The sequence below is a fragment of the Notolabrus celidotus genome, chromosome 13 (assembly GCF_009762535.1).
Source record: "Notolabrus celidotus isolate fNotCel1 chromosome 13, fNotCel1.pri, whole genome shotgun sequence".
Taxonomy (NCBI): domain Eukaryota; kingdom Metazoa; phylum Chordata; class Actinopteri; order Labriformes; family Labridae; genus Notolabrus; species Notolabrus celidotus.
The window spans coordinates 19,340,223-19,366,798 of NC_048284.1; the positions used below are offsets into that span (position 1 = coordinate 19,340,223).

The 26,576-nt window shown below is 40.1% G+C and overlaps 3 protein-coding genes across 7 annotated transcripts in view; 1 reads left to right on the plus strand and 2 right to left on the minus strand.

The window, feature by feature from the left end:
• Positions 1 to 5,298, plus strand: part of itsn2a (intersectin 2a) — a 50,887-nt gene extending 45,589 nt beyond the window's left edge. For all 4 annotated transcript variants that reach the window (XM_034699211.1, XM_034699213.1, XM_034699212.1 and 1 more), the window contains 6 exons: positions 61 to 273; positions 396 to 517; positions 1,777 to 1,859; positions 2,818 to 2,901; positions 3,023 to 3,196; positions 4,612 to 5,298. In XM_034699211.1, coding sequence (XP_034555102.1) covers positions 61 to 273; positions 396 to 517; positions 1,777 to 1,859; positions 2,818 to 2,901; positions 3,023 to 3,196; positions 4,612 to 4,763 — 828 coding nt within the window. In that variant the 3' untranslated portion in view covers positions 4,764 to 5,298. The remainder of the gene's footprint in view (positions 1 to 60; positions 274 to 395; positions 518 to 1,776; positions 1,860 to 2,817; positions 2,902 to 3,022; positions 3,197 to 4,611) is intronic.
• fam228a (family with sequence similarity 228 member A) lies at positions 5,117 to 12,665 on the minus strand. Of its 2 annotated transcripts, none has more exons than XM_034699216.1 (10): positions 12,530 to 12,665; positions 12,383 to 12,424; positions 11,565 to 11,647; positions 8,302 to 8,472; positions 8,150 to 8,227; positions 7,869 to 8,063; positions 7,581 to 7,649; positions 7,381 to 7,465; positions 5,718 to 5,871; positions 5,117 to 5,565 (listed from the first exon to the last, which is right to left on the minus strand). In XM_034699216.1, the coding sequence occupies exons 3-10, from the start codon at positions 11,643 to 11,645 to the stop codon at positions 5,445 to 5,447; spliced, it is 954 nt and encodes a 317-aa protein (XP_034555107.1). In that variant the 5' UTR covers positions 11,646 to 11,647; positions 12,383 to 12,424; positions 12,530 to 12,665; the 3' UTR covers positions 5,117 to 5,444. The 2 variants fall into 2 exon arrangements, with proteins under 2 accessions (XP_034555107.1, XP_034555108.1); XM_034699217.1 differs by having other exon boundaries at positions 12,393 to 12,424; positions 12,530 to 12,664.
• Positions 12,666 to 15,132: 2,467 nt separating this feature from the next.
• si:ch73-21k16.5 (dihydroxyacetone phosphate acyltransferase) lies at positions 15,133 to 25,068 on the minus strand. The gene is made up of 16 exons (XM_034699215.1): positions 24,967 to 25,068; positions 23,366 to 23,566; positions 23,092 to 23,268; positions 22,805 to 22,934; positions 22,560 to 22,687; positions 22,389 to 22,464; positions 20,617 to 20,768; positions 20,212 to 20,342; positions 19,638 to 19,879; positions 18,905 to 19,162; positions 18,696 to 18,775; positions 18,085 to 18,225; positions 17,664 to 17,763; positions 17,488 to 17,581; positions 17,305 to 17,366; positions 15,133 to 17,131 (listed from the first exon to the last, which is right to left on the minus strand). Exons 1-16 carry the CDS (start codon positions 24,976 to 24,978, stop codon positions 17,079 to 17,081), a joined length of 2,037 nt encoding a protein of 678 aa, XP_034555106.1. The 5' UTR covers positions 24,979 to 25,068; the 3' UTR covers positions 15,133 to 17,078.
• Positions 25,069 to 26,576: the final 1,508 nt, after the last annotated feature.

A 26,576-nucleotide genomic window follows, 5' to 3' on the forward strand; every position in this document is an offset into this window, starting at 1 on the left:
CTATATTTGGCTGTTTTTCCCCCTCACCCGTGCCTTCTTTTCTCCTCGCTTCTCTTTCAGCACTTGGTCTTCAACTCGCTGACTAATTGCCTCGGGCCTCGCAAGTTGCTCCACAGTGGACGGCTTCACAAAACCAAAAGCAGCAGGGAGCTGTGGGTTTTCCTCTTTAATGATTTCCTCCTCCTCACGCACAGCGCCAAACCCTTCTCCTCCTCAGGATCAGACAAGCTGTTCAGCCTCAAGACTAACATCCAGCTGAAGATGTACAAAACAGTGAGCACTTTTCACTGACAGAAATATAAATATGTCTTGTGCTGCTTTAATTATTTATGAAAACAGTGCTGAAGTGAAGACCTAAAACAGTTTGTCGCTCATTACTTCCTGTTCTTGTCCAGCCGTTGTTCCTGAATGAGGTTTTGGTGAAAATGCCTCCCGACCCGTCCAGCGATGAGCCGCTTTTCCACGTCTCACACATTGATCGTGTCTACACTCTCAAAACTGAGACTTTGAATGAGAGGTAAGCTGCACACTAACATATTAATACACTTCATGAATAACTTTATCATGCAGCGCTATTTATTCTCTGTAAGGGTGGAGGGGCTCCTTTCAGATCCCCTGCCTCTCTCTATTGATGTTCCACAAGGGAGTATATTGGGTCCTACATTTATGTTAATGACATTGCCCTTGCAGCAGGTGATTCTCATATCCATCTATATGCAGATGACACAATTATTTATACATCTAGTTCCTCCCTGACCACAGCACTGTCCACATTACAGGCCAGTTTACTTAGTGTCCAACATGCTCTCATGAGGCTCCATTTGGTTTTAAATTCCAATAAAACTAAATGTATGGTTTTTAACAAAAACATGCCATTGCCCAACAGCCCCCTCAAAATCTCCTCCCTGGATGGGTCGGAGATTGAGTTTGTTGACAGTTACAAATACCTAGGGATCTGGCTTGACTGCAAACTTTCTTTCGAAGCACACATCAACACACTACTCACTAAGGTCAAATCCAGCATTAGTTTTCTTTATCGCAACAAATCCTCCTTCACACACTCTGCTAAACAGCTTCTGGTTCAGATGACAGTCCTCCCTATTCTTGATTACGGTGACATAGCCCACAGGTCCGCTTCCAACACTCTCCTTCACAGACTGGATGTCATTTACCACGCTGCTATCTGTTTTGTCACTGGAGCCCCATTCACCACTCACCACTGTCACCTGTACTCTCAGCTGAACTGGCCTTCACATACTGGTTTTCTATTCATTTACAAATCCCTCACTGGTAAAACCCCGTTATATCTACAGTCACTAATCAAACTTCACAGCACAAACCGTAGCCTGCGCTCAAGTAGCCTCATCAAACTCATCCCACCCAAAGCCCGGACCTCCTTTGGTCGCACCTCTTTCCAGTTTTCCGCTGCAAATGACTGGAATCACCTTCAACACTCCCTAAAGCTGACCTCTCTCATTCCACTCGCCACTTTCAAAAAACGAATACACCCCATAACTCAACATCACTGCACTTGCTTTTAAATTGCTTTGAAGTTGTTCACTGCTGTCATATTTTTGTATTGTATTGCTCTGTCTCTAGGTTTCTATGTATGTCCTCTCTGTTTCTTGTTTTGTCTTTTATTTATTGTCATGCCACCTGTGTTGCCTCCTCGCCCAGGTCGTTATTGCAAATGAGAATTGGTTCTCAATTAACTCACCTGGTTAAATAAAGGTTAAATAAATAAATAAATAAATTCTGTGTTTGTTGTGTCGGCAGGACTGTGTGGGTCCAGAAGATCAAAGCAGCTTCTGAACATTTCATAGAGACGGAGAAGAAAAAGAGAGAGAAGGCTTACCAAGGTAAACACTGCTTCCCTGACCCTCAGTGTGTATGTTTGTGCACTTGTGTGAGTGTAGGTGAAAAATTCATCACTCCATGTTATTAATATTGTCCGTGCACACTCCCCTGGATATCTTGTTGTGCAACACTGAGTGGGTACAACTTATTTGATCTTTACTCGGAGTAATACAACGAAGTAGCAGCTGAGCTCATTTAAACCATGATACACAATTGAAACTAAAAAATCACACACTCTTTGTGTTGGAGTTTATGGTAACAACTGCAAAATTGGGAATTTGCTGGCTTGTCTTTGTGTTACAATACAATTAGACTTAATTGAAAATATAGGCCAACATGAACCTTTTATAGGCCTTATGAGCTAGCTGACTGACAAAACATTAAAGGTTTTAATGTCAGCCTTTAACCCTCCTGTTATGTTCGTGTCTCTGGAACAGCAATAATGTTCCTGGGTCAATTTGACCTGGGGCATATTCGCTAATCCAAAAAATCCCAATACAATCAATTTTTTTATTCTATTATTAACCATTTAAATCAAGATTTAGTCCATTGGTGTTCTTTAATTCTCACAGATCATGGTTCAATGAGGATAATTCACTCGTTTTTCATTAAAATGAATGTTAAAACTTTTTTAATGTACATTGGAAAGCCCTAAATATCAATGCAATAGTTTACATGACATAGATATTTGTTTATTTTATTTTATATTTTGAAATTTTTTTTTTTGTGAAGTGATGTTGATAAATTAACTAAATATAACATAGAGTACGGTCTAGACCTGCTGTTTGTAAAGTGTCTTGAGGTAACATTTGCTGTGAATTGGCTCTTTATAAATGCAGATTTATTGATGTGCATTCTGTCTACACCCATATAGTCTATGGTCCACACATTGCAGGAGGATTGTGTCGTTCAGTTTGTTTCTTTGGGGGGTGATAAGCAACAGCTGTGTTTTTTTTTCAGCACGTTCATTAAAGACCAGCGGTATCGGCAGACTGCTGGTGACTGTCACTGAAGCTCAGGAGCTCAAAGCCTGTAAACCTAATGGTGAGGCCCTCTGGAGACAGAATAATAAATACAGATCCTGTCTTTTAACTCATGATTTAATCTTAATTGGCGATTCCGTCTAAAAAGTAAACATCATACAAAATTCAATTGTTCTCTCCAGGTAAGAGTAATCCGTACTGTGAGCTCACCATGGGGGCTCAGTGTTACACCTCCAGGCCCATCAGCGACACTCTGAACCCAAAGTGGAACTTCCACTGTCAGTTCTTCATCAAAGACCTGTACCAGGACGTGCTGTGCATCACTGTGTTTGAGAAGGACCAGTTCTCACCAGATGGTCAGTGGACACATACAACACTGAAACACTCACAAACAGAGGGAGTTGTTTGGATCAAGCAGAATGATTGACTGACTGCCAGGTTCTCATGTCTGCTGCACTTGTTGTAAATGCTTGTTTCCTTTTAAGTTGTGATCAGGGTCTATAATTTGGATTACTTTACCTGTCACTGTGACAGTTTATTGAACATTTTTGCCTGCCATTCATTTTTTTTCGTGACACTTTAACAGTGGTGGACAAAGTACACAGCTTCATTACTTAAGTCAAAGTATAGATACTCCTGGTCAAATATTACTCCAATACAAGTGAAAGTCACTCTGTCAAATTATTACTTGAGTTAAAGTACTGAAATACTTGCTTTTAAAAATACTTAAGTATTCAAAGTACTTCTTAAAATATCTCAAAACTTTGTATTTTCACTATACATAAATGCAGTAAAGAATAATAGGAGAACATTCAGTTACATTATGTTTATTTAGAAACCATTACTTGAAATCTCTAAAAACTATACCATGGAATGAAAACAGCAACTAAGTTACTCCAAGCACAGACAACTTAGTTTGAAATGTTCATCTGGAATGAAACAAATGTTACATAGATCAACACGCTTTCTCAGGTTGGACAGTGAATGTTTGTATGTTTGGGCAGAGTGGGAAACAGGGAGAACATTTCAAACAATACCTATCATTCTTCATTTTAAAAACCTCTAACACGGACTGAAGATATGGACATGGGTGCTCAGGTGGAGAATTATAGCCATCATTACCACCTCTAAATGAACTGTCTGATCTGAGTGAAATCTGCTCTGTGTTTGCTCCACGTTCAACCTTGGAGACGCACGGTATACAGGTATGACTAAACCACTGAGACAAACAGAACTACACAAACACATTTTACTGTCTTAGGGATCAGATTTCAGAAAAAAGAAGGACATTCATGTGCTGACTTCAAAGCAAAAGTAGTGAGTAACTAGAGCATTGATAGAAATGTAGTGGAGTAAAAGTACAATAATTTTCTTTTGAATGTAGTGGAGTAAAAGTAATAAATTCCCCCAAATATAATACTCAAGTAAAGTACAGATACTCAAAAAATGTTGATTCTAGTATCTTAAATGGGAACAATTCTGGCTTTTTAATACACTGAACATCCTTTTCCTTGTACATAAAACAAGACATTTGAGGAAGTATGTGTAACAGTGGCACGTGACCTGAAATTTTCCCTGCTACAGCCTAGATTTTCTCTGCATCTGGCTTGTGATGTATACCAGTTTTATTGCTGTCCTCCCCCTGAGTGTAAATGTTATGGTTGCCTTTTTAGTTGTATTTACCCCTTCTTAAGTTTAAAAATCCTTCATCGAAAGCCTGTTTCTTTGCCTCAAAAAAAAAAAAAAACGTATTTATTTTTTCCCTCTTTAGATTTCCTGGGTCGCACCGAAGTTCCCGTGGCAACAATAAAGAAAGAAATGGAGAGTAAAGGTGCTGCAAATCGCCGCCTGCTGCTGCACGAGGTCCCCACTGGAGAAGTTTCAGTCAAACTGGACCTGCAGCTTTATGAGCCGACCAAATGACAACAACACAAGCTCAGCAAAAAAACACCACTTATTTCTAGAGTAATGAAGAGAACACGTTACACTGAAACAATCAAGCACAACTTTAAGTGCCTTTTGAGCCAGATACGCTCATTTAAGGGACTTTGATATAAGAGAGGAAACCTCACATCCTTGTGAAATTGGCCACAGGATTCATCTTGTACTGTAAAACAAGGATGTCCATGTTACCAACAAATCAGCTGATGTGAATGTGTTTGCCAATGTTTTCATGTTAAATGCACAGAAGTGGAATTTTAAAAAGTGCGTGCCTTCAAGTGTAAACATTTGAGTTTGTCAGATGGTAAAATGTTGTAATATACATTGTCACAGTCTTCAATCGAATACACTTTTACTGATGTCACATACTGCTTCACACATGCTTGCAATTTTTTTCATTACAGATGTTGCACACTACTGTATGAAAACATTTCAACCCTATGGTGTAACTATGGGGTTTGTTCTTAATTAAGGCCATTAAATCCTTAATGTGGCACAAATAAAATGTACACACAGAGTGTTCTTTTTTCTTTGTTGTGGCTGAAATGTATTTCCCATCATATTGCTGGTTCCCTTAAGTCCTACACACAAAATAGTCCATCTGAGTCCAGCACCTTGAGAACCTGTGAGGTAGTTAGGGAGGAGGAGTACTTGTGTGTGATTTTATTCATAGGTAGGATAAAGTTGCTGTAGATCTCCACATCTGGAGAACGAGCAGTCGAGCCGACTACACCTTCCATCTGGTGTGGCAGATGCACTTATGTGATACGGAACTGTTTCCAGCCTGGAAGAGACACATTTGCAGTGTTTTCTCTCACATTCAACTTCATTTAACTTGCAGAATTACCACATACTGTATCTAATATACAATGAGGATAATGTTGTGAAAAATGTGGTTCAAAAGAAAGTGAATTGATAATCCTGTATATGTTTTACTTGCTGGACTTTCTTCCTTGGGTCACACTCTCTGCTGTAGTTTTTCTCGATGCAGATGAGTGATAAAAGGATGCAGCCTGTTCGGGTGTGTCGGCCTGTGATGCTCCAGATCTACCAAGAGGACGAGTGCTCTGAGGTAGTTTGTGTTTACATCCTAAAATAGAGGGGAAATTAGGTCATAATCTTAAAGGTGATTGATAGCTTCACAAATCTTTTAAATCTTTTTTTTTTAAATTGTATCTTTATTTGGAATGGACAGTTAGATTAGTAAAAGTAAAAACAAAAGTCCTTCCAGTTTTGTTTTTTTTAGTCCAGAAAAAACACAACATCAGCCATCCTGGAATAAGAGTCTAAGGCTTTAAGAGTCCAAGGAAGGTAAGGTCATAGACCATGGATCAGATTTTGTTCATCCATTATGGTGTCCACACTTCACAACTTAAATTTCCCAGCAATTGTGAAAAAGGAAACAATAATAGTGGAAACACAATGACCTCTTATGGACAGACCTGACAATTTGCTCGGGATAAACTCTGCCAGATAAGGCTCGCTTATACACTTAAAAATAACTCTGTTACAGCTTAATTAAAGATAGAACAGTGTACATGGAACTCTGAACAAAAAACAGGATGGTCACCTGCCACTGCTGTCCAAAAAATCGTCAATAACCAAACAGAAATTAAATATTTAAATTACAAATATTACCATAAATATTACCAGTTAGATCAAATAAAATCTGATCTTTAGGGGGTAACAAATAAAATCCAGTTTTTCCAAATTCGTTAAAATTTGTCCATTTGGATTCTTAATTGATAGGTTAATTTTTCCATCCTAGATATCTCTAGAGTTATTCCAATCCAATCATCCAGGGAAGGCTGAATCAGGCTTAACCATCTCCTTGTAATTGTTTTCTTACTTGCCACCAAGAGTAAATGTAGCAGCTTAATCTCGCTTCTACGTTCCAAAAAAGAGACATAGCCCAGGTATAGAACATCAAAACTCAGAGGACCACTCAGACCGTGCACAAGGAAGCATGGACACCCTTCCCTTAGGACATTCCCAGAAGATAAGATAATGGTTAGCAACAGTCAAGCCACATTGTCTCCAGCATGGCATATGTGCACCTTTATACCGCAACTGATATGGTGACTTGAAAAACCTAATAACATTCTTCCAGCAGTGTTCTCTCCAGCTCGTAGAGCTGGATGTTGACCACTGGAAGGACCAGATACTGCCCTACGCCTCCTCAGAAATCTCAATACCTGATTCCCTTTCCCATTTACCCTTTAAAAATATTTTAAATCTTACATATAATAAGGATCAGGGCTGATCTGAGTTGAAGGAAGTGAGAACACAAGTAACTGCAATGGGATGAAAATGTATGCTTAAGTGTTATTTAGCATTTGCGATACTATTTAGTGTGTTGAGGAGTCATTAAAAGTTAGTACAGTCCAACTCCCCCCCCATGTTTCCCAGCAGTAGCTAACAGTCAGTGTGCTGAATACACCAAGGTAGTGTTTATTTGCTTATGAATACGGCTTTTCATTGGTGACAGAATGAATGTGTTTTCTCTTAGGATACAACAGCTCAAAGCAAAGCATTCATAAAGGTCTTAAATTTCCTGTTGGGTCAAAAAACAGAGAGAAAGAGGAAAACACCCAGGTACCTGCTTCACAACGGGCCGTTCTCTGATCCTTCAGTCTTTCATGTAACTGAAGGTAGAATGGGTCCTTGAAGTCAGCTGTACTGAGCTAGGGATAAAAAAGAGAATATACTGTTTCTCAAGGAAACATTTAGAAGTGTATTAAAATGTACAAAGCTGTCTTTTTGTTGCAATAGATGAAATGTTTCAGTCAGAAGTATCACCTTCTGTGTGATGTTAAGAAGAAAAGGATTGTATTCCTTCAGATCATAGGTCTCTAGAAACACAAAGCCCTGAATAGAGAAGATATTAAAGAAGGACGTGTGAGAAAGAGTATCCAATTCAATAAGTTAGAAAGCTGCATGTGTCTTATATGCACTGTCACCCTTTTTTATATATATTATAGAAGTCACAAAAGCAGATGTGCATGTGCCGTAAAATGGCAAAGATAGGCTGTTTCTCTCTAGGTTTACAAAACAACGCAAGTAAAAAAGTGTTGACTTCAGTGCCACCTTGGTGTTGCAGTGATGGAGGTAGTGACTGAATAAGCTCTGGCGTCTCTTGGCCTCCACTGGGCCACAGTCGGACGCACGTTCCTCCACTCTCCTCTGGAGGGGGAACCACACACGCTCAGTCCAGCGTTTGTGCAGCAGCTCCCTCCTCCTCAGCTCTGTTACGTCCCGCTGGCTGAAAAACCTCTCCAACTCCTACAGAAAGACAATCAACAACAAGGCAGGTGCAGACTCTATAATGTCTTGAATATGAACTAAGTCTAAATGGTGCGATGTATTACCTTAATAAAACCTTTTTCAGTTTCCAGTAAAGGCTTTATTATGTTTTCCGCCTGTTGATTTTCAGCCTCCATCTTTACCTAAACAGCAAAACATGCAGTTTGAAGATTCCCCTCCTATGTTTTCAGCAGGTGTGATTGGCTGAGTGTCATACCTGCAGTTGTCTGAGGGAGGTGTGAGAGAGCAAGTTCTGTCTGGAGCTCAGTTGTGGCTCAGATGGAGAGGTGTCATCATTTTTCCTTGCTTTTATTCTTTCAATGGGACTCCTCGGCTGAGACGGACTCTTTTTGCTCTCTGTGGGGCTCTTCAATTCTGCAGTGCACTCCTTAAACATTCAATTATGCACACATTTACTGATTACATTTTAAATTTGGCAGAAGTGCAACAGCCAGCAGAGGGAGGGGCGGTGGGGGTAAGCTCAGCCAGGATATAAGTTGACTCACCCTCTTGTTTTTTATGTGACAGTGCACTTTTTTTTGTCAGGTGAACAAAAAAATTGAGGGAGCACTAACCATCAATATGCCCCTGAAGACCCATTAGGTGATCATTTCTGTCTTCGTAACTCATGCGACTGCAGCAGCAGTGATGATGATTCCACTTGCCGCCTGTTGCATTCACTTGCAATTATATCCCATTATTTTCCAATAATATGCTAGTTTTGATTGTATGAACACTGTTAATAAGGTATTCTTAGCTTTACACTTGGACTGGTCATTTGTGTATAGCACAAGCGCCCTCTGCTGAGCAAACTTGAAAGCTGCTCAGTGATCCACTAAATTATTGCTTACTGTGTTTTAGCATTTTCTCGAGCAGCACAACTTCATAGGTGGCTGTGAGAGACTGACTAAAACTTCTACTGTCATCAGAATAGCAGCCAGAAGTGAATATTCAAGCCTTGTACCATAAACAACCCAAAAGAGAGAACGCAACCACTTGTATACGCAAACAAGTTATTAATAAGAGCACAAGATAACCCTTTCCCACATATATATATCGTGGGCACAAGATGCTAACTGTTATTTTATTTTCCCGACTTTGTATCTCTGTTACGACTTTGTGTTTTTTGCCTTGTGCTTCATGTCTTGTTTTTTTATCTGTTTGTATTAGCATATTTTATTTGTCCTCCCTGAGTTGTTTTCCAGTATTTATTTATTATGTTATGTTATCATATTTTACCCATTTGTTCAAGTAATCCTTGTGTGAAGCATTTCCTGTTTTATTTTGTAGTTCTTGCTCCTTGTATTACTTCCTGACTTTGTGAGCTAATTAGTTCCACCTGTGCCTCACCTGTGTCTGATTGGCCCCTGTTAGTATTTAGTCTCTGTTTCCTCCCTTGTGTGTCGGTTCATTGCATCTTCCCAGTGCTTTCTACTTGTGTTGTTTCTTTCTTCTTTTGTTCTTTGTGTGATTCCTCTTTTGCCTTTTTATTCTCTTGTTCACATGGGTACTCCTTGTTTTTACCAAATGTGACAGAATTGTTAATCAGGTAAGCTCAAATCAAAGTAGTCTTAAGTATGAACTGACATTTTAAGTTATGAATTTATTTTTGTTTTATGTTGTTTCTAAAATCTACATTCGCTGCCTTTTTTTTTTTTTTTAGGTTTTATTAGACTCAGCCAACATATCACAAAACAACAATGCAGCCATTAGACTTTTGAAAATACCTAGTCCATAGTCTGAAAGTAAAAGTAAATAAACAAATAATAGATAATACAAAATTAAAAATAGATAAATACATACATATAAAAATAATCATACTATTAAATAAAAATAAGTTTATAAATAGTAATTAGCGTAATAAAACATTACACACAGTATACTAAAAAGAAAAACAGGTAAATAAATAAAATAATAAAGATGTATATCACAAATCCGCCCATCAGGAAGTTAACCAAAGAGAAATGAAGCAACAGATGCCCACATTATCCAGAAAAGATCAGTTTTAACTGTAATCTTGCAGTTATACTCTCCACATAGAACATTTCCTTCATTTTGTTCTTCCACTGTGACTGTGGGGGACTGTATCCTTAACCAGTTGCAGTCATTTTTCAATTGAATGAAATGCATGTTGTTGTTTAAATTCAAAATATTTCTCCATTGGCAAACATTAAAAGACTAATAAAACCCTTACTCAACTTTTTTTCTCATTTGTCATAAAAGGTTTTTTTTGTTAAGTATGACTCACTTTTTCAACCTACCAACTGACTTGGATCAACATACACTTAGCTGGGCAAGCTGCACAGTTTTACTGAGGTAACATTTTCAGGTCATTAGGGCCATAGATGCAGAAAACTTGATTTGATAGGAAACATCCTTATTTTCAAATTTTCTTTCTCTATTGAAATGGTATGAAAAAAATGTGCCCCTTCCTACTCAGCTTCCCCCTACACTAACACTTTCATAAGGGCTTAATTATTATTTTACACCACACTGTAAATAATCCTTTGTCTTACTAAAGCACATTCACTGGTAAATTTAAAACATACAGAAACTGTATAGAAGAGCTGCATATGAAATGTGAACTCTATAAATCCCAGCTGGGGTTCGCAGACGGCCCAGACACGGTCATGTAGGTGAACAGAAGGCAGCAGAGGCCGACACAACAGGCAGTGACAGGTCATGTCACTACCTGGGAACCTGAACTGTCTCACACTGTAACACAAACACATATGGTGGGACATGTTTGTCAGTGAACTGTGCAGCTGTACCACATCAAACCTGGCAGCTCCCTTCCTTACTGTGTTATTGTTCTATTTGCCTGAAGTGATGTCTTTATTCTCTATACTTGGATGAGGAGAACTCATTTATTTTTTTTCTTTTGAATGTCATCTGACCCAACCCCGGGCTTTTTCCCCTATTGTCCTGAATTAAGAGGGGATTACGGTGGCTACAGTATCCCTCTTTCAATAACCTGAAACCTTTCCATTCCTCTTTCCAAGGGACACTGAGATTCCTGCGCTGTACATTCAGATGTGACAGGGTTCAGACCTTCAAACAGGAACAAGAAGAAAAGATGGGCAGCCATGCTTACACACACACACACACACACACACACACACACACACACACACACACACACACACACACACACACACACACACACACACACACACACACACACACACAACTGCCAAGGTCTCTGGTTTAGCTTGAGTACACAAACTGTACCTACACAGCCTCCCTGACATTAAAAGACTGGTTGTAAATCATCAGTTGATAAGAGCACAGTTTTCTCACTGTCAAGGGAAAAAAGCAGAGTAAGTGAGTGTGCAGAGGCGTGAGAAAACTACCCCTATCATTTGTTTATGCAAGAAAGTGAATGATTAATCTGATAGCTGTAAATGTGCCTCGTTTAATCTGAAGTAGGGGAGATTTTGTGTAAACAGGTGTCTTGTGTATAGGCTGTGTTTGTTTTACCTCTGGTTTCAGCAGGCTGACGGGTAAAGGTGTGTGGAAGGTGATAACACCATTAGCTGTGCTTTTCTTCTTGGGTCTCATCACTAAAGCAAGAAAAAATATTAATATACACTACAAGTCAAAAGTTTGAAAACACCATCTTATTCAAGGGTTTTTATTTATTTGAATTATTTGAAACACTGTAGATTAATACCAAAGACATCAAAACTATGAAAGAACATATATGGAATTATTTAATGAACAAAAAAGTGTTAAACAATAATTTAGATTCTGTAAAGTAGCCCCCTTTTTCCTTCATGACAGCTTTGCACACTCTTGGTATTCTCTCAGTCTGCTTCATGAAGTGGTCTCCTGGAATGATTTCTAACTAACATGAGCCTTGTCAAGAGTTAATTTGTTGAATGACTTGCCTTCTTAATGTGTTTGAGACCATCAGTTGTGTTGTTCAGAGGTATGGTTAGCACACCATGGATAGCCCTATTTGACTACTGTAGTAATCCATATTATGGCAAATCCAGATTATTTCATAGTTTTGATGTCTTCAGTATTAATCTACAACGTGGAAAATAATTCAAAGAAATAAAAAACATTGAATGAGAAGGTGTGGCCAAACGTTTGACTGGTAGTGTATTTGTAAACCCATTGTACATAACGTGCTAAACGGAAGTCTAGTGCTACATGTTAATTATTTTACAGCCTATCACTCAATAATACTCCGAGCAATAGCAGTATCTAGTTAGATTTAATCTTGGCTGTATCTACCCATTTTACAGTCTATAATTCATCCTGTGTTACGTAGTGATATTTCAGAGTCTTACCTTTGTTTACCTGAGGAGGTGTGGGTCAGAAGTTCACGGTACCTGCAGCCAGAAGAGACCTTCAAACTAAAACTCCGTTGGGTTTGTGTCAGAGGATCGTCACATAAAACAAACGCTTTAACATTTTAAAAACGTGCACAATGCTACCAGCTGTAGTCCTCCTCCTACACTGGCTTCAGTTTTCAGCAGCAGCACTGAATGAGTGAGGAAGAGGAGGGAGAGGAGGAAGAGGCCTCCTCCAGGTGTCCTGTCGTCTGAAGGCTTTCTGTTGCCATGACAGCGGCGCACGAGCAGGCAAGGCTTTATCTGAGGACGCACGCGGCTCTCAGCACAAGACAACACAGGATCATTTACGCACAAGATCAAGGTGTCAATGACAGCTTTGTAGGACAACAACATTGCTCACATTTAAATTTAATCTAATGTTTTGTCTGATAAAAATATTGCTTTTTCACAATTCCTAAATTAACAAAAACTACAACAGCGTGTCTCGAAATGTCCAATTAACCTTATTTTAGTATCCCCAAAAATTTCATAATTGGATACGGGACAGTGTGGGAGGAAATATAGTCATGTTTTTATTTTATTTATTCAAGAGGCTCAAGGAGAAAGGCTAACGCAAAAAATATAAATGTTTGATTTTCATCTTTTCAATACAGTCACAATTCACACAGCTGTGGCAACAAATCTCTTTACAATGTACATTAACTGAGAGAAAAGAAAGGAGACCCACCCTTCATGCCGCCCAAAACCCACAGACTTGATTATGTTCTTTTATAAAGAGCGTATACTGAGAGTTCAACGGATTCCCGACTAAATAAAAGCTGCACATTAAAATCTTGGATATCAAGACTATCAAAAAAGGCACAGACAGGTCACACAAAGAACTCAACAGAAGCTTTTATATACAACTAATCCCAGTAAGGTTTCCAGTGCCCTAAATGTTCCATCTAACTCCCCCAAAAGTATATCTACAGTAAAGTAAACTTATTCCAACAATGTGATGTAGTGGATTTAGTATAAGTGCCCAACCTTGAGGCATTCGAAGGCGCACGTACTGAGTATGCGCCTGTTGACACCTCAGATGCTCCTTTCACGATGTCCCGCAGAGGCTGCAGCGCTGCTTCGACACCTGCCGGGGATGCAACACGACTTAATGTTTGGGTATTAGCTGCGTTAAGGCAGGGCAGGGCTTGGCCTGATCATAACTTGGGATTTCCGCAACTTTCTTTCTTTTTGTTGCCGAGTCCAGGACCGGGGGGAGGCTACATGGATTGGTGGACTTCGGTGGCAGCGAGTATTGCCCTGCTCTGGATTTTCTGCTTCATAGACGGTAAGGGAAATGGTACGAAAAGAAACTGTTGGCTTTCCAGGATCATTGTAGCAGCAGCAGCCTATTGTCGTATGGTAGAAAAAACTGAAAGATATTTTCAGCACAAGAAAAAGAGTATTTAACTCTGTGTATAAAATGTAAATTAGACTATATGCTCTATTTTTTGCTGAAACATATTGACCCATCTTTCCTAGCAGTGCTGCTTAGAATTAATAATAAGAATGCCATATAGCCTACTCTTAAAAGAGAACACAGACACATCGGAACATTTCCTTGAGATCAATATTTCATTTCACGCTTCTAAAAGTGAGCTGTGACAGTAAACATTGCTTTTCACGCACTTTTTACGCACTAAATTGTGGCCTTTATCGAGCTGCAAATAAAGCTTTATTCTATCTCGAACATTCCTTCTTGTCAGGCTATGTTTACAATGCATTAAGTGAAACGTTTACAATTAAACATGAGCTGAGACATTTAAGCATCTGTTGCAGCCTGTGGGTTTTGTATTATGGGTCATTTTATCAGGGGAAAGGTCTTGTTCTCAGGGGACACGCATAAAGATGCACCAGGCCACCCTCTTCGCGTGCTCAGGTGATCTGCTGTCCATACAGCTAGTCGGCGAACAGACTTTAATCCAGTGGCAGACGCTGTTTGTAATGGTTGCTGACATTAGCCACGGTGTTAATGAGACTCCAGCTGACCCTATTACCCTTTTATCTCCAGGCAATGCCGTGCTTGAGCTGCGACTGCTCTTCCATGCTTTGACCAAAGCCGCTTGCCACCTGTATCTGGCCCTGCTCCCGCTGCGCCGAGCAGCCACCCACTTCGCCGACTGTGCGAGGTATCTGTTCAACCATGCCCAGGCCCAGCAAGCCCCGTCTCCTCAGGGTTATCCCGTCCAAAGCCAGCCCCTGGCCCGGAAAGGCACGCTGCACTTCCTGGAGGGCATGTGCGTGGTATGTGAAACTGTGCCCAACCTGATGGGTGCAGCGCTCAGCGTTGGCGCAGCTTTCTGTCACATGATGCAGGGAGGTTTTTACGTCTTGGCGGCAACGCTGCGCACCATCCAGATGAACCTGTTCTCCCAAATGAACGGCGAGAAAGATAGATGGGACAAAGAGCGACATAGAGCCAAGGAGAGCGAGAAAAAGCTAAATTCTAAAGTGCTGGAATACATCTCAGTTTTTTGTCAAGACCCTGTCAGCGCTTTACGCATCAAAGTTGACGTACCACCTGTTTATAGATAATCTTTCTCTCTGTTCAACAATCTACTTGGTTAATTGGCATATAAGAGGCCTTCATCTAACTTCTGAGGGGATACAGATGCTGCACTGATGACAGGAGGTTGAACTTTGACCTCTGATGTCCACTCACAGTAGTTTCAAGTGAATCGAAGAAATTATACAGTATGTATAAAAAAAATGAAACTATGGTGCATTTTATTACATTTATTTTACATTTAATGAGATGTAAAAATTATAATAAATGTCTCACACAATTGAAACATCACATCATTGATGGGTTATGCTATTTGTCATTGCTACCAAATCCAGATTTCCATTATGTTGATGTATTAACATTTACATGTCTTAATCAGCCTGTACAATAATTGCACTTGCTATAGTCTACCAAAATATGAGTTTATTATGGTGTTTGATCAGTTAGCATTAGCAGGCTTGTAATTTAACGTATGTGTAAGCCTATATGTAAAAAAGTACAATCATGGTTCTGTAGCTTTAGTCACAGCCATCGCCAAAGCCTACATCAAAGTCTTATGACAGCTATCTCATATAATCTGCAATTCACCATTTTCACATTGAAGCCATATCTCTTCATTCACAACTAAATTCTGCTAATGTGGAACTTTTGTGGTTAATGATGCAAATCATAAAATATCAAGCAAATCCGACAAATCTTATAGATTCCCTGATTCCCAACTGCTCAGGAAGTAAACATACAGTGAAAACGCACTGAAACTAGGCCACGTTGTTAGGCTAAACAAATTGTTTCATAACCCATTAGCCAATAGCAAATTTTTGCATTTAGCTAACACTTAGTTGATGGTTGATAGTACATGATAGTTCCGAGCGTACCCCTTGGGTTGGCAAGATATTGCCTGAATACTAAAAATTAGTTACCTGTTGTCTGAATGTCGCCCTCAGTTAACTTCTGGCTAATACTACTGTTTGACACATTTATATGAAAAACATTGTTCAACCCAACAGTGATATTAGCTAAGGGTAGCTTCAATGCCAAAAATAGGCTAACTGTCTTACAGTAACATTCAATTCATTTATATCCAATATTATCAATTGGTATTTTTACATGATACACATTTTAAGTAACAGCCATGTAAGCTCAGAGTTAGCTAATAGCAGCTCATTTGGAAACAAATTATTTGAACCCTTGAAAATATTGCACGTCCTTCTGAATTTTAATTTTCACCCTCCTGTTATGTTGCGGGTCAAATTGACCCTTTTTAAAGTCTATTCTTTGTAATATATGCTTTCCAAACCAGCTAAATGCAGCATAAAAATCTGGGCAGCATGTGACAGAAGAGATGTCGTGTTGATCAACATCACTTCATAAAAAATAAAAAATTCTGAATGTGAAATAAAATAAACAAAAATCTTTGTCATATGAAACTATTGTATTTATATTAAGGGCTTTCCAATGTACATGAATTAAAGAACACCGCTGCACTAAATATAGATTTAAATGGTTAGAAATTGAGTTAAAAATTAGATTTAAAACAACGTGTATTGGGATTTTTTGGGGTTCTGACACTTTTGGATAATTGAATATGCCCCGGGTCAAACGGACCCAGGAACATTAAAGCTGTCCCAGAGAAACGGACATAACAGGAGGGTTGATTTATCTTTTCAATAGCTTATGATTCCAGAGGTGGTGAAATAATCGTGATTTGTCAGAATCACAGGTTTTTTTATGAATTGCATCATGGAACACAGACATACAACATTTAAACAGTATATTAGCTTCTTACCAAGATGGTGATGACAGAGAAAATTAGGGAATCTGGGGAATTCTTTCACCTGTTGGTCACCACATCAGGTGATCTGTGGTTTAAGCTTAGGCCTGTCAGATGTGTGAGGGATGAGAACAAGGACGAAGAGAAGGTAGCAAATGCTACAGACTGGAATGCTGCCAGCTTGAGTCCGGCTGCTGGCATCCATGATAGAAAGTATTTTGCCTGAGTGCAGAGTTCAGGTGCCCTGATTCCTACAAATAACTTCTGTAAGGCACAGGAGGACGAAGACGTGGTCAGAGAAAGGACAAAAGAGGGTCAACTCGGGTTAGCAGGACTGTGAGCTGATACAGAAGTTGGATCAGTTCCAATGGAGACTAAAGTCTTGCGTCAGGTAGAGTCTGGAGATACTGTGGAGGGATTTTTCCAGCTACAGAAAAAGAAGAAAGAATCTCTCAGACTGATTCTGTTGGTTGTTGGTTGAACAAGTAAGGCCAACAAAAGATGAGGACATTCAAGCCAACAAGTGTATGTAAGGCTGCAGGGTGAGCAAGGCTAATGTTTTACAAAACAGACAGACTTTATCGAAGTATCACAACTTACAGAGCATGTCCCCGATTCTTCTAACAGCTTCTTTGTTTACGCTGAATTCATTCTGCTCAGACCTGCCATAAAGGAAGAGAAAGAGAAACTTAGCAGGCATTAGAGATACAGACAGCTTATCAATCACCTCAGAAAATGAGCTTAAAACCAAACAGGTTTGCAGGAGCTAATCTTGTTACTCACGCCCTCGACTTTGTCACAATCTCCAGCCTCCGCAGGGCAGACAAAACGTTTTTCTGTGTGTCGGATGACAGGGCTTCATAGGTGCGAAGCTCACCTGTAATGAACAGAAATACTGAGTTTATGAGGTGGAGACAATTATAGGAGTCAGAGCTTATTTCTTTGATTTCATAGTTTACCTGAGAGGATTAGCTTTGCGGTCAAGTTTTGCATATCGGGTAGGAAATGTTTCTCTGAAAATGAATGAACCCCATCTTTGCAGAGGTACCTGAACACAACCTGGACATAAAAAAACACACGTGATAAAACACAAAACATATCAGGCCTGTTTTTAAAATTTAAAATCCAATATTTTAAGTCAAGTCTGAAAAAAGAGTTGCTACACACTCCACTAAGACTGGTTGGATTTGATCTAACACCCAAAGTTCAAGTGCAGGGTGTGAAAACTGAAAGGAAATGTTCTGTATTCAAATAAAGTGAGAGTTAACATTTTACTTAGAAGCCTGGACTGTAGAGCTACTTAAAAAACACCCTACACTTATCAAACAATCTAGGTGCATGGTGAGTTATCATGATCAGAGGGTGTAAAAGTCAGAGGACCTGATAAGAGTCTATGAAGGGTTGAAAGAGTTCCTGCAGGAAGGATAGCACCTCCAGCCCAGAGTCTGACACCGTCACTTCTTGTTGACTGACATGGACTGCACCACATTTCTTCAGGAGAAAACAAGCCTCCTCAAAGTCCTGATGAATGCAAAGAGAATGAACAGAGTTTGATAAAATAAAAGTCGTATTTTGTTTGAATTCAGTTTTTCTAGGTTGCATTTAAAGACCCTTTGGAACTTGACTTGTTTAACAATTTTTGAAACTAACATGGGCTGTAGATTTAGGTTGTAAAAATGTCAGAGCCATCTCTTCAAAACACATGCTGTGCCTGACTTGGGGTTTAAGAGTCCACTAAAAAAGGTTTCTGGAGAACCAATACTATTGATCTACCCTACTCTGCTATTCTCTGCCATGAGCATGCTAGGTTGACAGACAAGCAGGTCAGCTAGCTTGTCTATCTGGCAGTCTGATAGTCACTGTAAATGTTGGGGTCTTACTCACCCTGTCAGGTGACTTTTAATAAGGTTCTCAACAGACCATAATCCTCTCTATGATCTTTGCTCTGAAGTGCTTAGAGGAAGCCCATCCCTGAGAGACACGGTTGTTACCTGAGATGACTTCCCAGGAACGAAGATGAACTCGTTGGAGAAAACATCTTGAAGAAAGCAGAAGAAGTTCAAGAGCTCGTCTGTGAAAAAGAACAGAACAGAACGTTAAAATACACAACTCATAAAGGCAGAACTTCTAGCAGAACCAGACTTGTGAACAGCAATCTACCTGGGCTGGATGGGCGACAAACATGCTGTGTGACCCTCACCTCTTTGCGTGCTCTTTGTAATGTGCATGGCTGTTGCAAGCATGGCAGGACGCACGAAAACATGCAGACACTGATTTCTGTAGGAGGCCAGCATCAGCACTGCTGCTGCCGTCCTGATCGCATCGTCCTCTTTGCTGATTGAACGTCTCCTCGCAGGCTCTTCCTCTCTGACGAGGTAGACACGTCCTGCTCTACGTCGAACTATGGAGCGATGAAGGGCGAAAGAGGACGACATCACATCCATGTCGGGGACTTCTCCTGCAGGGAAAGACTCAACATTATAACTCTGGGAAGGTTTTGTAGTTTAAGGTGGTTAGGGACTTGAAAGAACTTGTAGTGTATTTGCGTATTGGTGTTCCTACTTGTGTACACCTGCACACATGAGACCTGTAAAGTGAGACAGTTCAGCGGGGTCCTTTAGGGATAAGTTTCTTTAAGTGCATTAGTTCACTGAACATCTCCTAAGTGAATCTGAGCTCATGTGCCAGCTGACATTGTTCTAATCTGTCTGATCTACCTTAGAGCGCGTCAAAGGACCCTCTTGGGTGAGACGCTGACGGATTTAACAGAAGGGAACCCACTCAGTTATTTTTCCACATTAACTCTGTCTGGCTCACTTGAAACACAACATGCAAACGCCACCTGCCGGTCACTCCAGAGATAGGAAAGTACACACAAAACATACAACATTTACAGAGAACATAATATCACATTCAAGCGTTCTCTCACACACCCGGCCAGTTAAAGCGAGCTCCAAAATGTAGCGCCAGCTTCCGGAGCCAGAGGGTTTTCTCTGTGAGCTGATGCCATGGCAGACCCTCTTCTGATAGGACTGCAGTTGGAGCCTGGAGCAACAGGCAGGCCATGAGAGACCAGGGGCTGATCACAGAGCCCTCCTCTTGGATTCGTACCATCAGATGAGCCAGCCAACTCACGCAGGCCTGAGCCTCTGCAGTGGGCTTCTGAGGGAGGTCTCTGTGAATAGATGAAAAGAGAGAGAAGAGAAGGGAGTAAACAGGAAGACTGGGGGGGACACAGCCTCACAAGCTATATTGAGAAAACACAATTTCAGCCTTTGAGGATGCAGTTTTTCCTGAAATTTGAAGAGTTGTTGAAGGACAAAAAGCTGCTCATCAAATACAAGTAAAATACAGAGTTTAGAATAGCTTGCTTTCTGGCTCTTGGATGAGGGAATGTGAACCTACAACTTTAGTTTGTTGACAATCATCTTCAACTTGCGGTTCATATGGTTTATATATAAAATACAATGGTAAGATATCATAGACAGATCTTTAAATGTATTCTACCTAGGTATGAGGTTGTACTGGCAGCGGTTTATCTTGCCCTGACACAAATGTCGGACTGACATGGGGCGGCCAAAGTTCACGTGCATGCTGCCGTAATCTTCTTGCAGCACTTTGGTTGCTTTCAATAGACCCTGCAGAGAGAGAGAGAGAGAGAGAGAGAGAGAGAGAGAGAGAGAGAGAGAGAGAGAGAGAGAGAGAGAGAGAGAGAGAGAGAGAGAGTAAAGCTGGGAGTGATTAGCGGGCCAGATATAATCAGCTCAAACATTCATGACCTGTGCTAGTGTTATCAAAGTTCAATACATAAACTGTTTTAAAGTTTTCCTGTACCTTTAACCTTTTAAAAAAAATGAAATGTTGGTTCAGGCTCAGAGAACAAAATGAACATTCTTAAAAGACAGGGCGTACCATGGTGCTCTCTTTGGGTTTGGGGACGCCCAGTAGCTCATGAGCAAGCAGGGATTCCTCCAGCACTCGGTCGTAGCTGATACTGATGGGGACCAATGTGATGTCAAACACCTCTCCTTTAAAGTAAGGCTCCAACACCATGTGCATCATACCTGTAGACACATACAGATACTGTAGAAATAACAGAGTTTATAAAGAACTGCTTTCCTTTCGCTACGGTGAAAAAATATAACTTTGCAATAAACACCATTCTAAATTTAAGAAAATGGCCTAAATAGAAAATGCGGTGAACTTTGCAGACTGAAATGACAAAGCTGCAGTCCCTTGAGTGGCCACCTCGGGTGTCCATTAACATCAGAATTAAAGTGACCTTTTTGACAGGAGGTACAAACAGAAAAACTAATTCTGTCTCAGTCGTATATTTCATTACTCTTGCAAACTGTACAGGGGGATGACTTTTTATAGCCCATCGGTTTTGGTGACATGACAAAGAAGTCCATATTTCATACAGTCTATGGTCCCAATATTCACAAGATAATTGTAGAATTTAAGTTTTCATTCATGGCAACTGCAGGGGGGTTCAAATTTTGCTTAGAATTGACTAATGTAAGTTTCTGTTACTATATTTTAAGTTAAGTAGCTACATAGTTGACATCACTTCAGGTATAGTTGCTAAACTTGATGTTTTGGGAACATACTAGGGATGTGTGCATTTATCGTCTTCACACTTAAACATTGTCCCTGCCAGTCGACACCAGAATGATCTGCCTGTTAAAGTTTTTAATATCTTTTTATAATTGTAGGCCTAAAATCTGGTCATATATTGAGCCCAATCTGTAATACAACCAACCACCACTAGCAGGGGCTGCAGCTCTGATTAATGGCCACCACTGTGATGCTGTAATGCTCTACTACCTGGATGGAAACAAGCACAGATGACAGATGGCAGGTGGAATTGGTATATTACTACTTGACTGGAACAATGTGTAGCCAGCACAGGCATGTGGATGACTAATCTGCAAGGTGGACCAAAGGCTTGTGGTGCTAGCTCTGCTAATGTTAGCAACACTCGGTAAACCATTTAGACATCCTTTACCTACACACTCTGTGATTCCTTATTTAGCCATGTTAAATTAAATGTGCTAAATTTGGGTACTTGAGTGTCATCTACCTTTAGACCATGGACTGTATAAAATATGGACGTAGGATCCGTGACGTCACCCATCTGTTTCTGAAGAGCTGTATGAGGCAAATCGGCGGCGGCAGCCATATTACTGCTGTTGAGCCACTGTGACGTAAAGAGGCAGACTTTGAGCCTCCTAGCCAACAGTTACAGTGTTCCCGCAGTCAGCTATGCCTCTCATTGGAAGACTCGTAATCTCAATATCTTCGAAATTGCCGCGTTAGAAAAAAATCCCCTCCCTCACAGTGTGAGCCGATCGAGAAATGAGCTATCCAGACTACACTCGTCTTTTGTACCAGGCTGTAAACATGTTTATTTCTGCTGTAAAGATCAGCTTTTTTGAATTGGTGTGTATGTGGTTTCCGGTTTTTGCGGAGCCAGCCTCAAGCAGATCCTTGATGAACTGCAGTTTTTAACACTTCGCATTGGACGCATATTTTTAGACCGGAGGTTGCCGCTTGATTGTAACTGTACAAAAATGGTGTTACAAATACTGCAATGGCAAAAACTCCACATCTTAAGGCTTCCAATCTGTAGCAAAAGGCTAGCACTAGCACTAAAACTAGCTAAATGCTTACATGAACCTTACCTAACTTAGGAGTTAGAGACTTCAGTGTTCGACTCCGCAGACCCTCCACAAAAAACTCCACAGGAGCAAATCCTCTCTATAGAAAATGATTGTATGAACAAGCTGAAGCCATATGGGTATGATGGTTTAGATTTTACAGTACAGGTGATGAAGCAGATTATCACGTCTTACCCTGACAATGGTTTTGACATATTCTGACAGCACTGCCCAGTACAGTTTGTCAGAGCCAATGGCACGTCGGATAAAAAAAGCTCCGGAGCGCCGCAATATCTCTCCCACAATCTTCATCCCTGCAAGAGCTTCACAGCGGAGAGAGGGAGGAATAAAGGAACAATTAAGGACGTTTACCAGGGACACTGTAATATAACTTACTGTTATTTATATTATTCTGTTGCTTTATTTGAATAGATACTTGCGAATTCCTGCAGCAATAACAGGTACATTGATGTCGTAGGTGAACAGAATGTAGGAAATAACCAGGAAGTCTACATAGCTCCTGTGATTGGGCATCAGGATCACAGGATTCTCCTGAATGGCTTGTTGAAGCTGAAAGGTAACACAAATAAAGGTGTGTAAATGAAATGTAAAAGAACAAATGTGTTTGGTGACTCTGGAAACTGTCCTTCAGTGTCTCCATGAAGATGCTATACAGATTTGAATGTTGTAGTTGTGAACAAAATTCTGTTTAGTAATTGTTCCTGACCCTATTGAGTCCTTCCATGTTAACATAGACGCTCCTGAAGAGTCTCTTGGACGTTTTAGTGAATGCGTATCCCATCAGCCTGATAAACCCCAGCTGCAGGTTTTGAGACATTTCCTCCAGAATCCCACTCGCCTCCTCCCGCACCTCCTCCACTGATGACCCCGTCTCTGTGGCAATCTAAGGATGACAGCAGGAAACACATCAACACTGTCTTAACGAAGCAACAGCTTGAAACGACTTATCAAATAAATCTTTCCACATCGCCCTGTCCCACCTCCTTGGTTATGTAGCGTAGATACTGGGACTCTAGCACGGCTTTGTTAAGATCAGCTGTGGAGCAGGAGGGGGCCCCTTTGTAAGGCTGGGGGCTGAAGGTCCTAAAGGCATGGCCAAGATCACTGCTGCGTCTCCTTTCCTCCAGTATATCCACAAACTCCTCCTCGGTCTGCGGGCCAGCTCTGCCTGAATCACTATACTGAAGGGAGGAAGACAGTTTGAAGTTAAATATCTTAAAATAAGGGACTGTTAGCTACAAATGGCAACATTTACGTTTAATATTATGCATGGTCCCTTTAGAAATAAAATAAAATTAGCAATGAGATGATTAACACATGCAGTGTTAAAGGCTAGCTGCACATTACGTGCTCCTGAGGGGGTGTTTCTCACACTTAATTTCAGACTTGTTTAAAGCTCCTGTGAAGAACTTTAGGTTTGTGTTGATTTTAGTGCACCCTGTGGACAAAGAGGTAACTCTTTATCGTTGAAATTTGGTCCTGCACTTATGCAAAGCATGCTTTTTGACAAAACAATCTCCTCTTGATGTTTAAATATGAACAATATTGAAAATCTTTTCAATGAAAAATATTAAACAAAGCCTTCTTTCGCAGCGTGTCAGCATTTTCAGGCATTAAAAGCCACAAAATAAAATCCTTCATCTTGTCCCTGATGGTCTCCATCGCTTTTGTAAGTGATGAAAAGTCACTAGTATGAATGTCAGTCTGATTCATGAGCAGATAAAAACTCCTCACTGGAGTTTTAAGGTACAAGCATGGATGTATGACATCACAACTATAAGCCAGCCATGGTAAAATACGCAATGTGTAGTATTACGTAAAGACAACCAAATTCCAGCCACCAAATACACAGTCACATAGAAATACAAATACATCACTCTGTCAGCTTTAAAGTTGTAAACATCTTAAGATCTTCTTAAAACTTTTGTTGGAAAGCTTTTGTCAATTCTTGAATTGTCTGCTTCTCAGTCTTTTAATTCCTGTATTTTTCTTCTCTCTGGGTTTTATCTGCTTCCTCTTTTAATCTTCCTGTATTACTTATGGTATGACTATGTGACCTTGTGGAGAAAAGTGCTTATTATTTATTATCACACACAGAATGGAAGGAAAAAACATGTACACATCAATTGATTCTAGATTTGTATTTATTCTTTCACTTTTAAAAAAAAAATACTCCTAGTATTATAAATACAAGTTTAAAACAGAATTGCTTTAAAATACATCTTAAGGAAATATGTATGCACATTGGAGCTCATATCAGCAGTCTATAGTGTTTTGTACTCTGACCCCCTAATGATGGATTACTGAATGTTTCAAAGGTGGTCAAAGTTTCAGGGGCTAATACTCCACATTTATTGGACAGCTTTGTGTGCACTTTTTACAGCTTCAAGACAGCGAAAACACAGGCAAAGTGCATAACTAACAGTGTCTATGTCAATAATCTCCTTTATTATTTATACTGTTAACATCTTAAACGTGCTGAAGTTGCTCCAGTGGACAAACCCATGCGACAAGATGAACACGCGACAAGACAAACTTAATGGATGTAGCATTTGGTAAAACACCGTATATAATTACTTACCGTGTTCGTCATTGTTGACGGGAACAGACGCAACCTTGGCAGGTGTTTGTCCTCGTCCACTTTCAGTTTCCGCACTTGTAAGCTGACTTTGATGCACCCTGCATGCATGCAGGCAGCATCCCGGGGCGCGAGCCAATGGTGTCGTTGGGTTTAGGAAACTCCTCCCGCTCAGTATAAGGTGCATCCCCCTGCCCTCTAATAACCCCGAACACAATACTGTTGTGCACTGAACTGAGCAGTGGACAATCATGGGGACAATGAGCTTTAAATTAGGCAGAACGGAGAATGTCTTTAAGTAAGATACATATGGGTCATACAAAAGGGTGTTGCTTTCTGATGTTTTGTCAAACAGAAGTCCAAATTTACTATTCGAAACTACCAGCAGAGGATACGTAAGAAGATTAGGGCCACTGAAAAAAAAGGTTAAAGCTGGGGTTGGTAGTCTCGGAAAACCAGCATGAATTTGAATGTAGCATTTCCTCAGGACTCCGTCTAACCCCTCCCCTCCTCCCTCGGAGCTCCTCCAAAACGACGCCTCACATGCACGAGCGCTGCTGACTTGCGACCATATGATCTTGACTGATTCAAAACCGGTCCTCACCAAAACATTATCATAGTGAAAGTTAAAAACACAAACAAACATGGCTGCTGTTAGTACTTACAACTGTCAAGCGAGCATTATCCAGTTGTACTGGTGACACGATACCAGGAGAAAAGTTATAACACATATAATACTGTAACATATAACACATATAATACTATTCAGAGCCCCCGTGGTTAGAGCTTTTTAGACTCTGATCCGGACTACAGTCCTGAGCAAAGCACCTCATCGGGTCAGAGGGGACAGGCCTGAGGTCGAGCGAGAGGGGCAGTGAGTAGAGTCAGGGGAAGCAGAGGCAGGGGACGGGGACTCGGAGTGCACGCTGGGGAAATGTACGCGCAGGAGGCGGGCAGAACAGCAGGACGGGATTTGAATGGTTTAAAATTTTGGCACCCAAAAAACGGTGATTGGTTGGTGTTTTCCCAGGTTTACTCTGGCTGTAGATAGCAGCTTTTCTTCGCTCTTTTTTAGGAACACATTATGTATTGATTGCCATCAGGACATAAAGATCATTTTAACCAGTATGAAAAAAAGTGTATCTAAATCTGATTACCAACCCCAGCTTTAAGGTCCAATATATATTTTTTTATTATTATTATGAGAAAAAGTCAGATTTCTTAGATTAAAGTAAAAATTCTGAGAAAAATTCAGAACTCTTAGATTAAGGTCAGAATTCTGAGATTAATGTCAGAAATCTGGGAAAAAGTCAGAATTCTGACTTTAATCTCAGAATTATATCCAATCCATAATTGGAATTTATCCACACCTTCTTAACTAAGACAAATGACATCACTTAAGCTTTTTCTCTCTAATGGACTCTCAATTTCACACATCCATGACGTCACTCTCCCCATCCTTAACGACTAATTTGTAAACACGCATTAGAATTATTGCTAGGGACAAAACATTTCCACAATATAATTGTTAATAATCATAATGTATTTTAGTATTCAAAATTACACACTGGATATTTGGAATATTTTTAACATTTTTAAATATCTGAAATTAA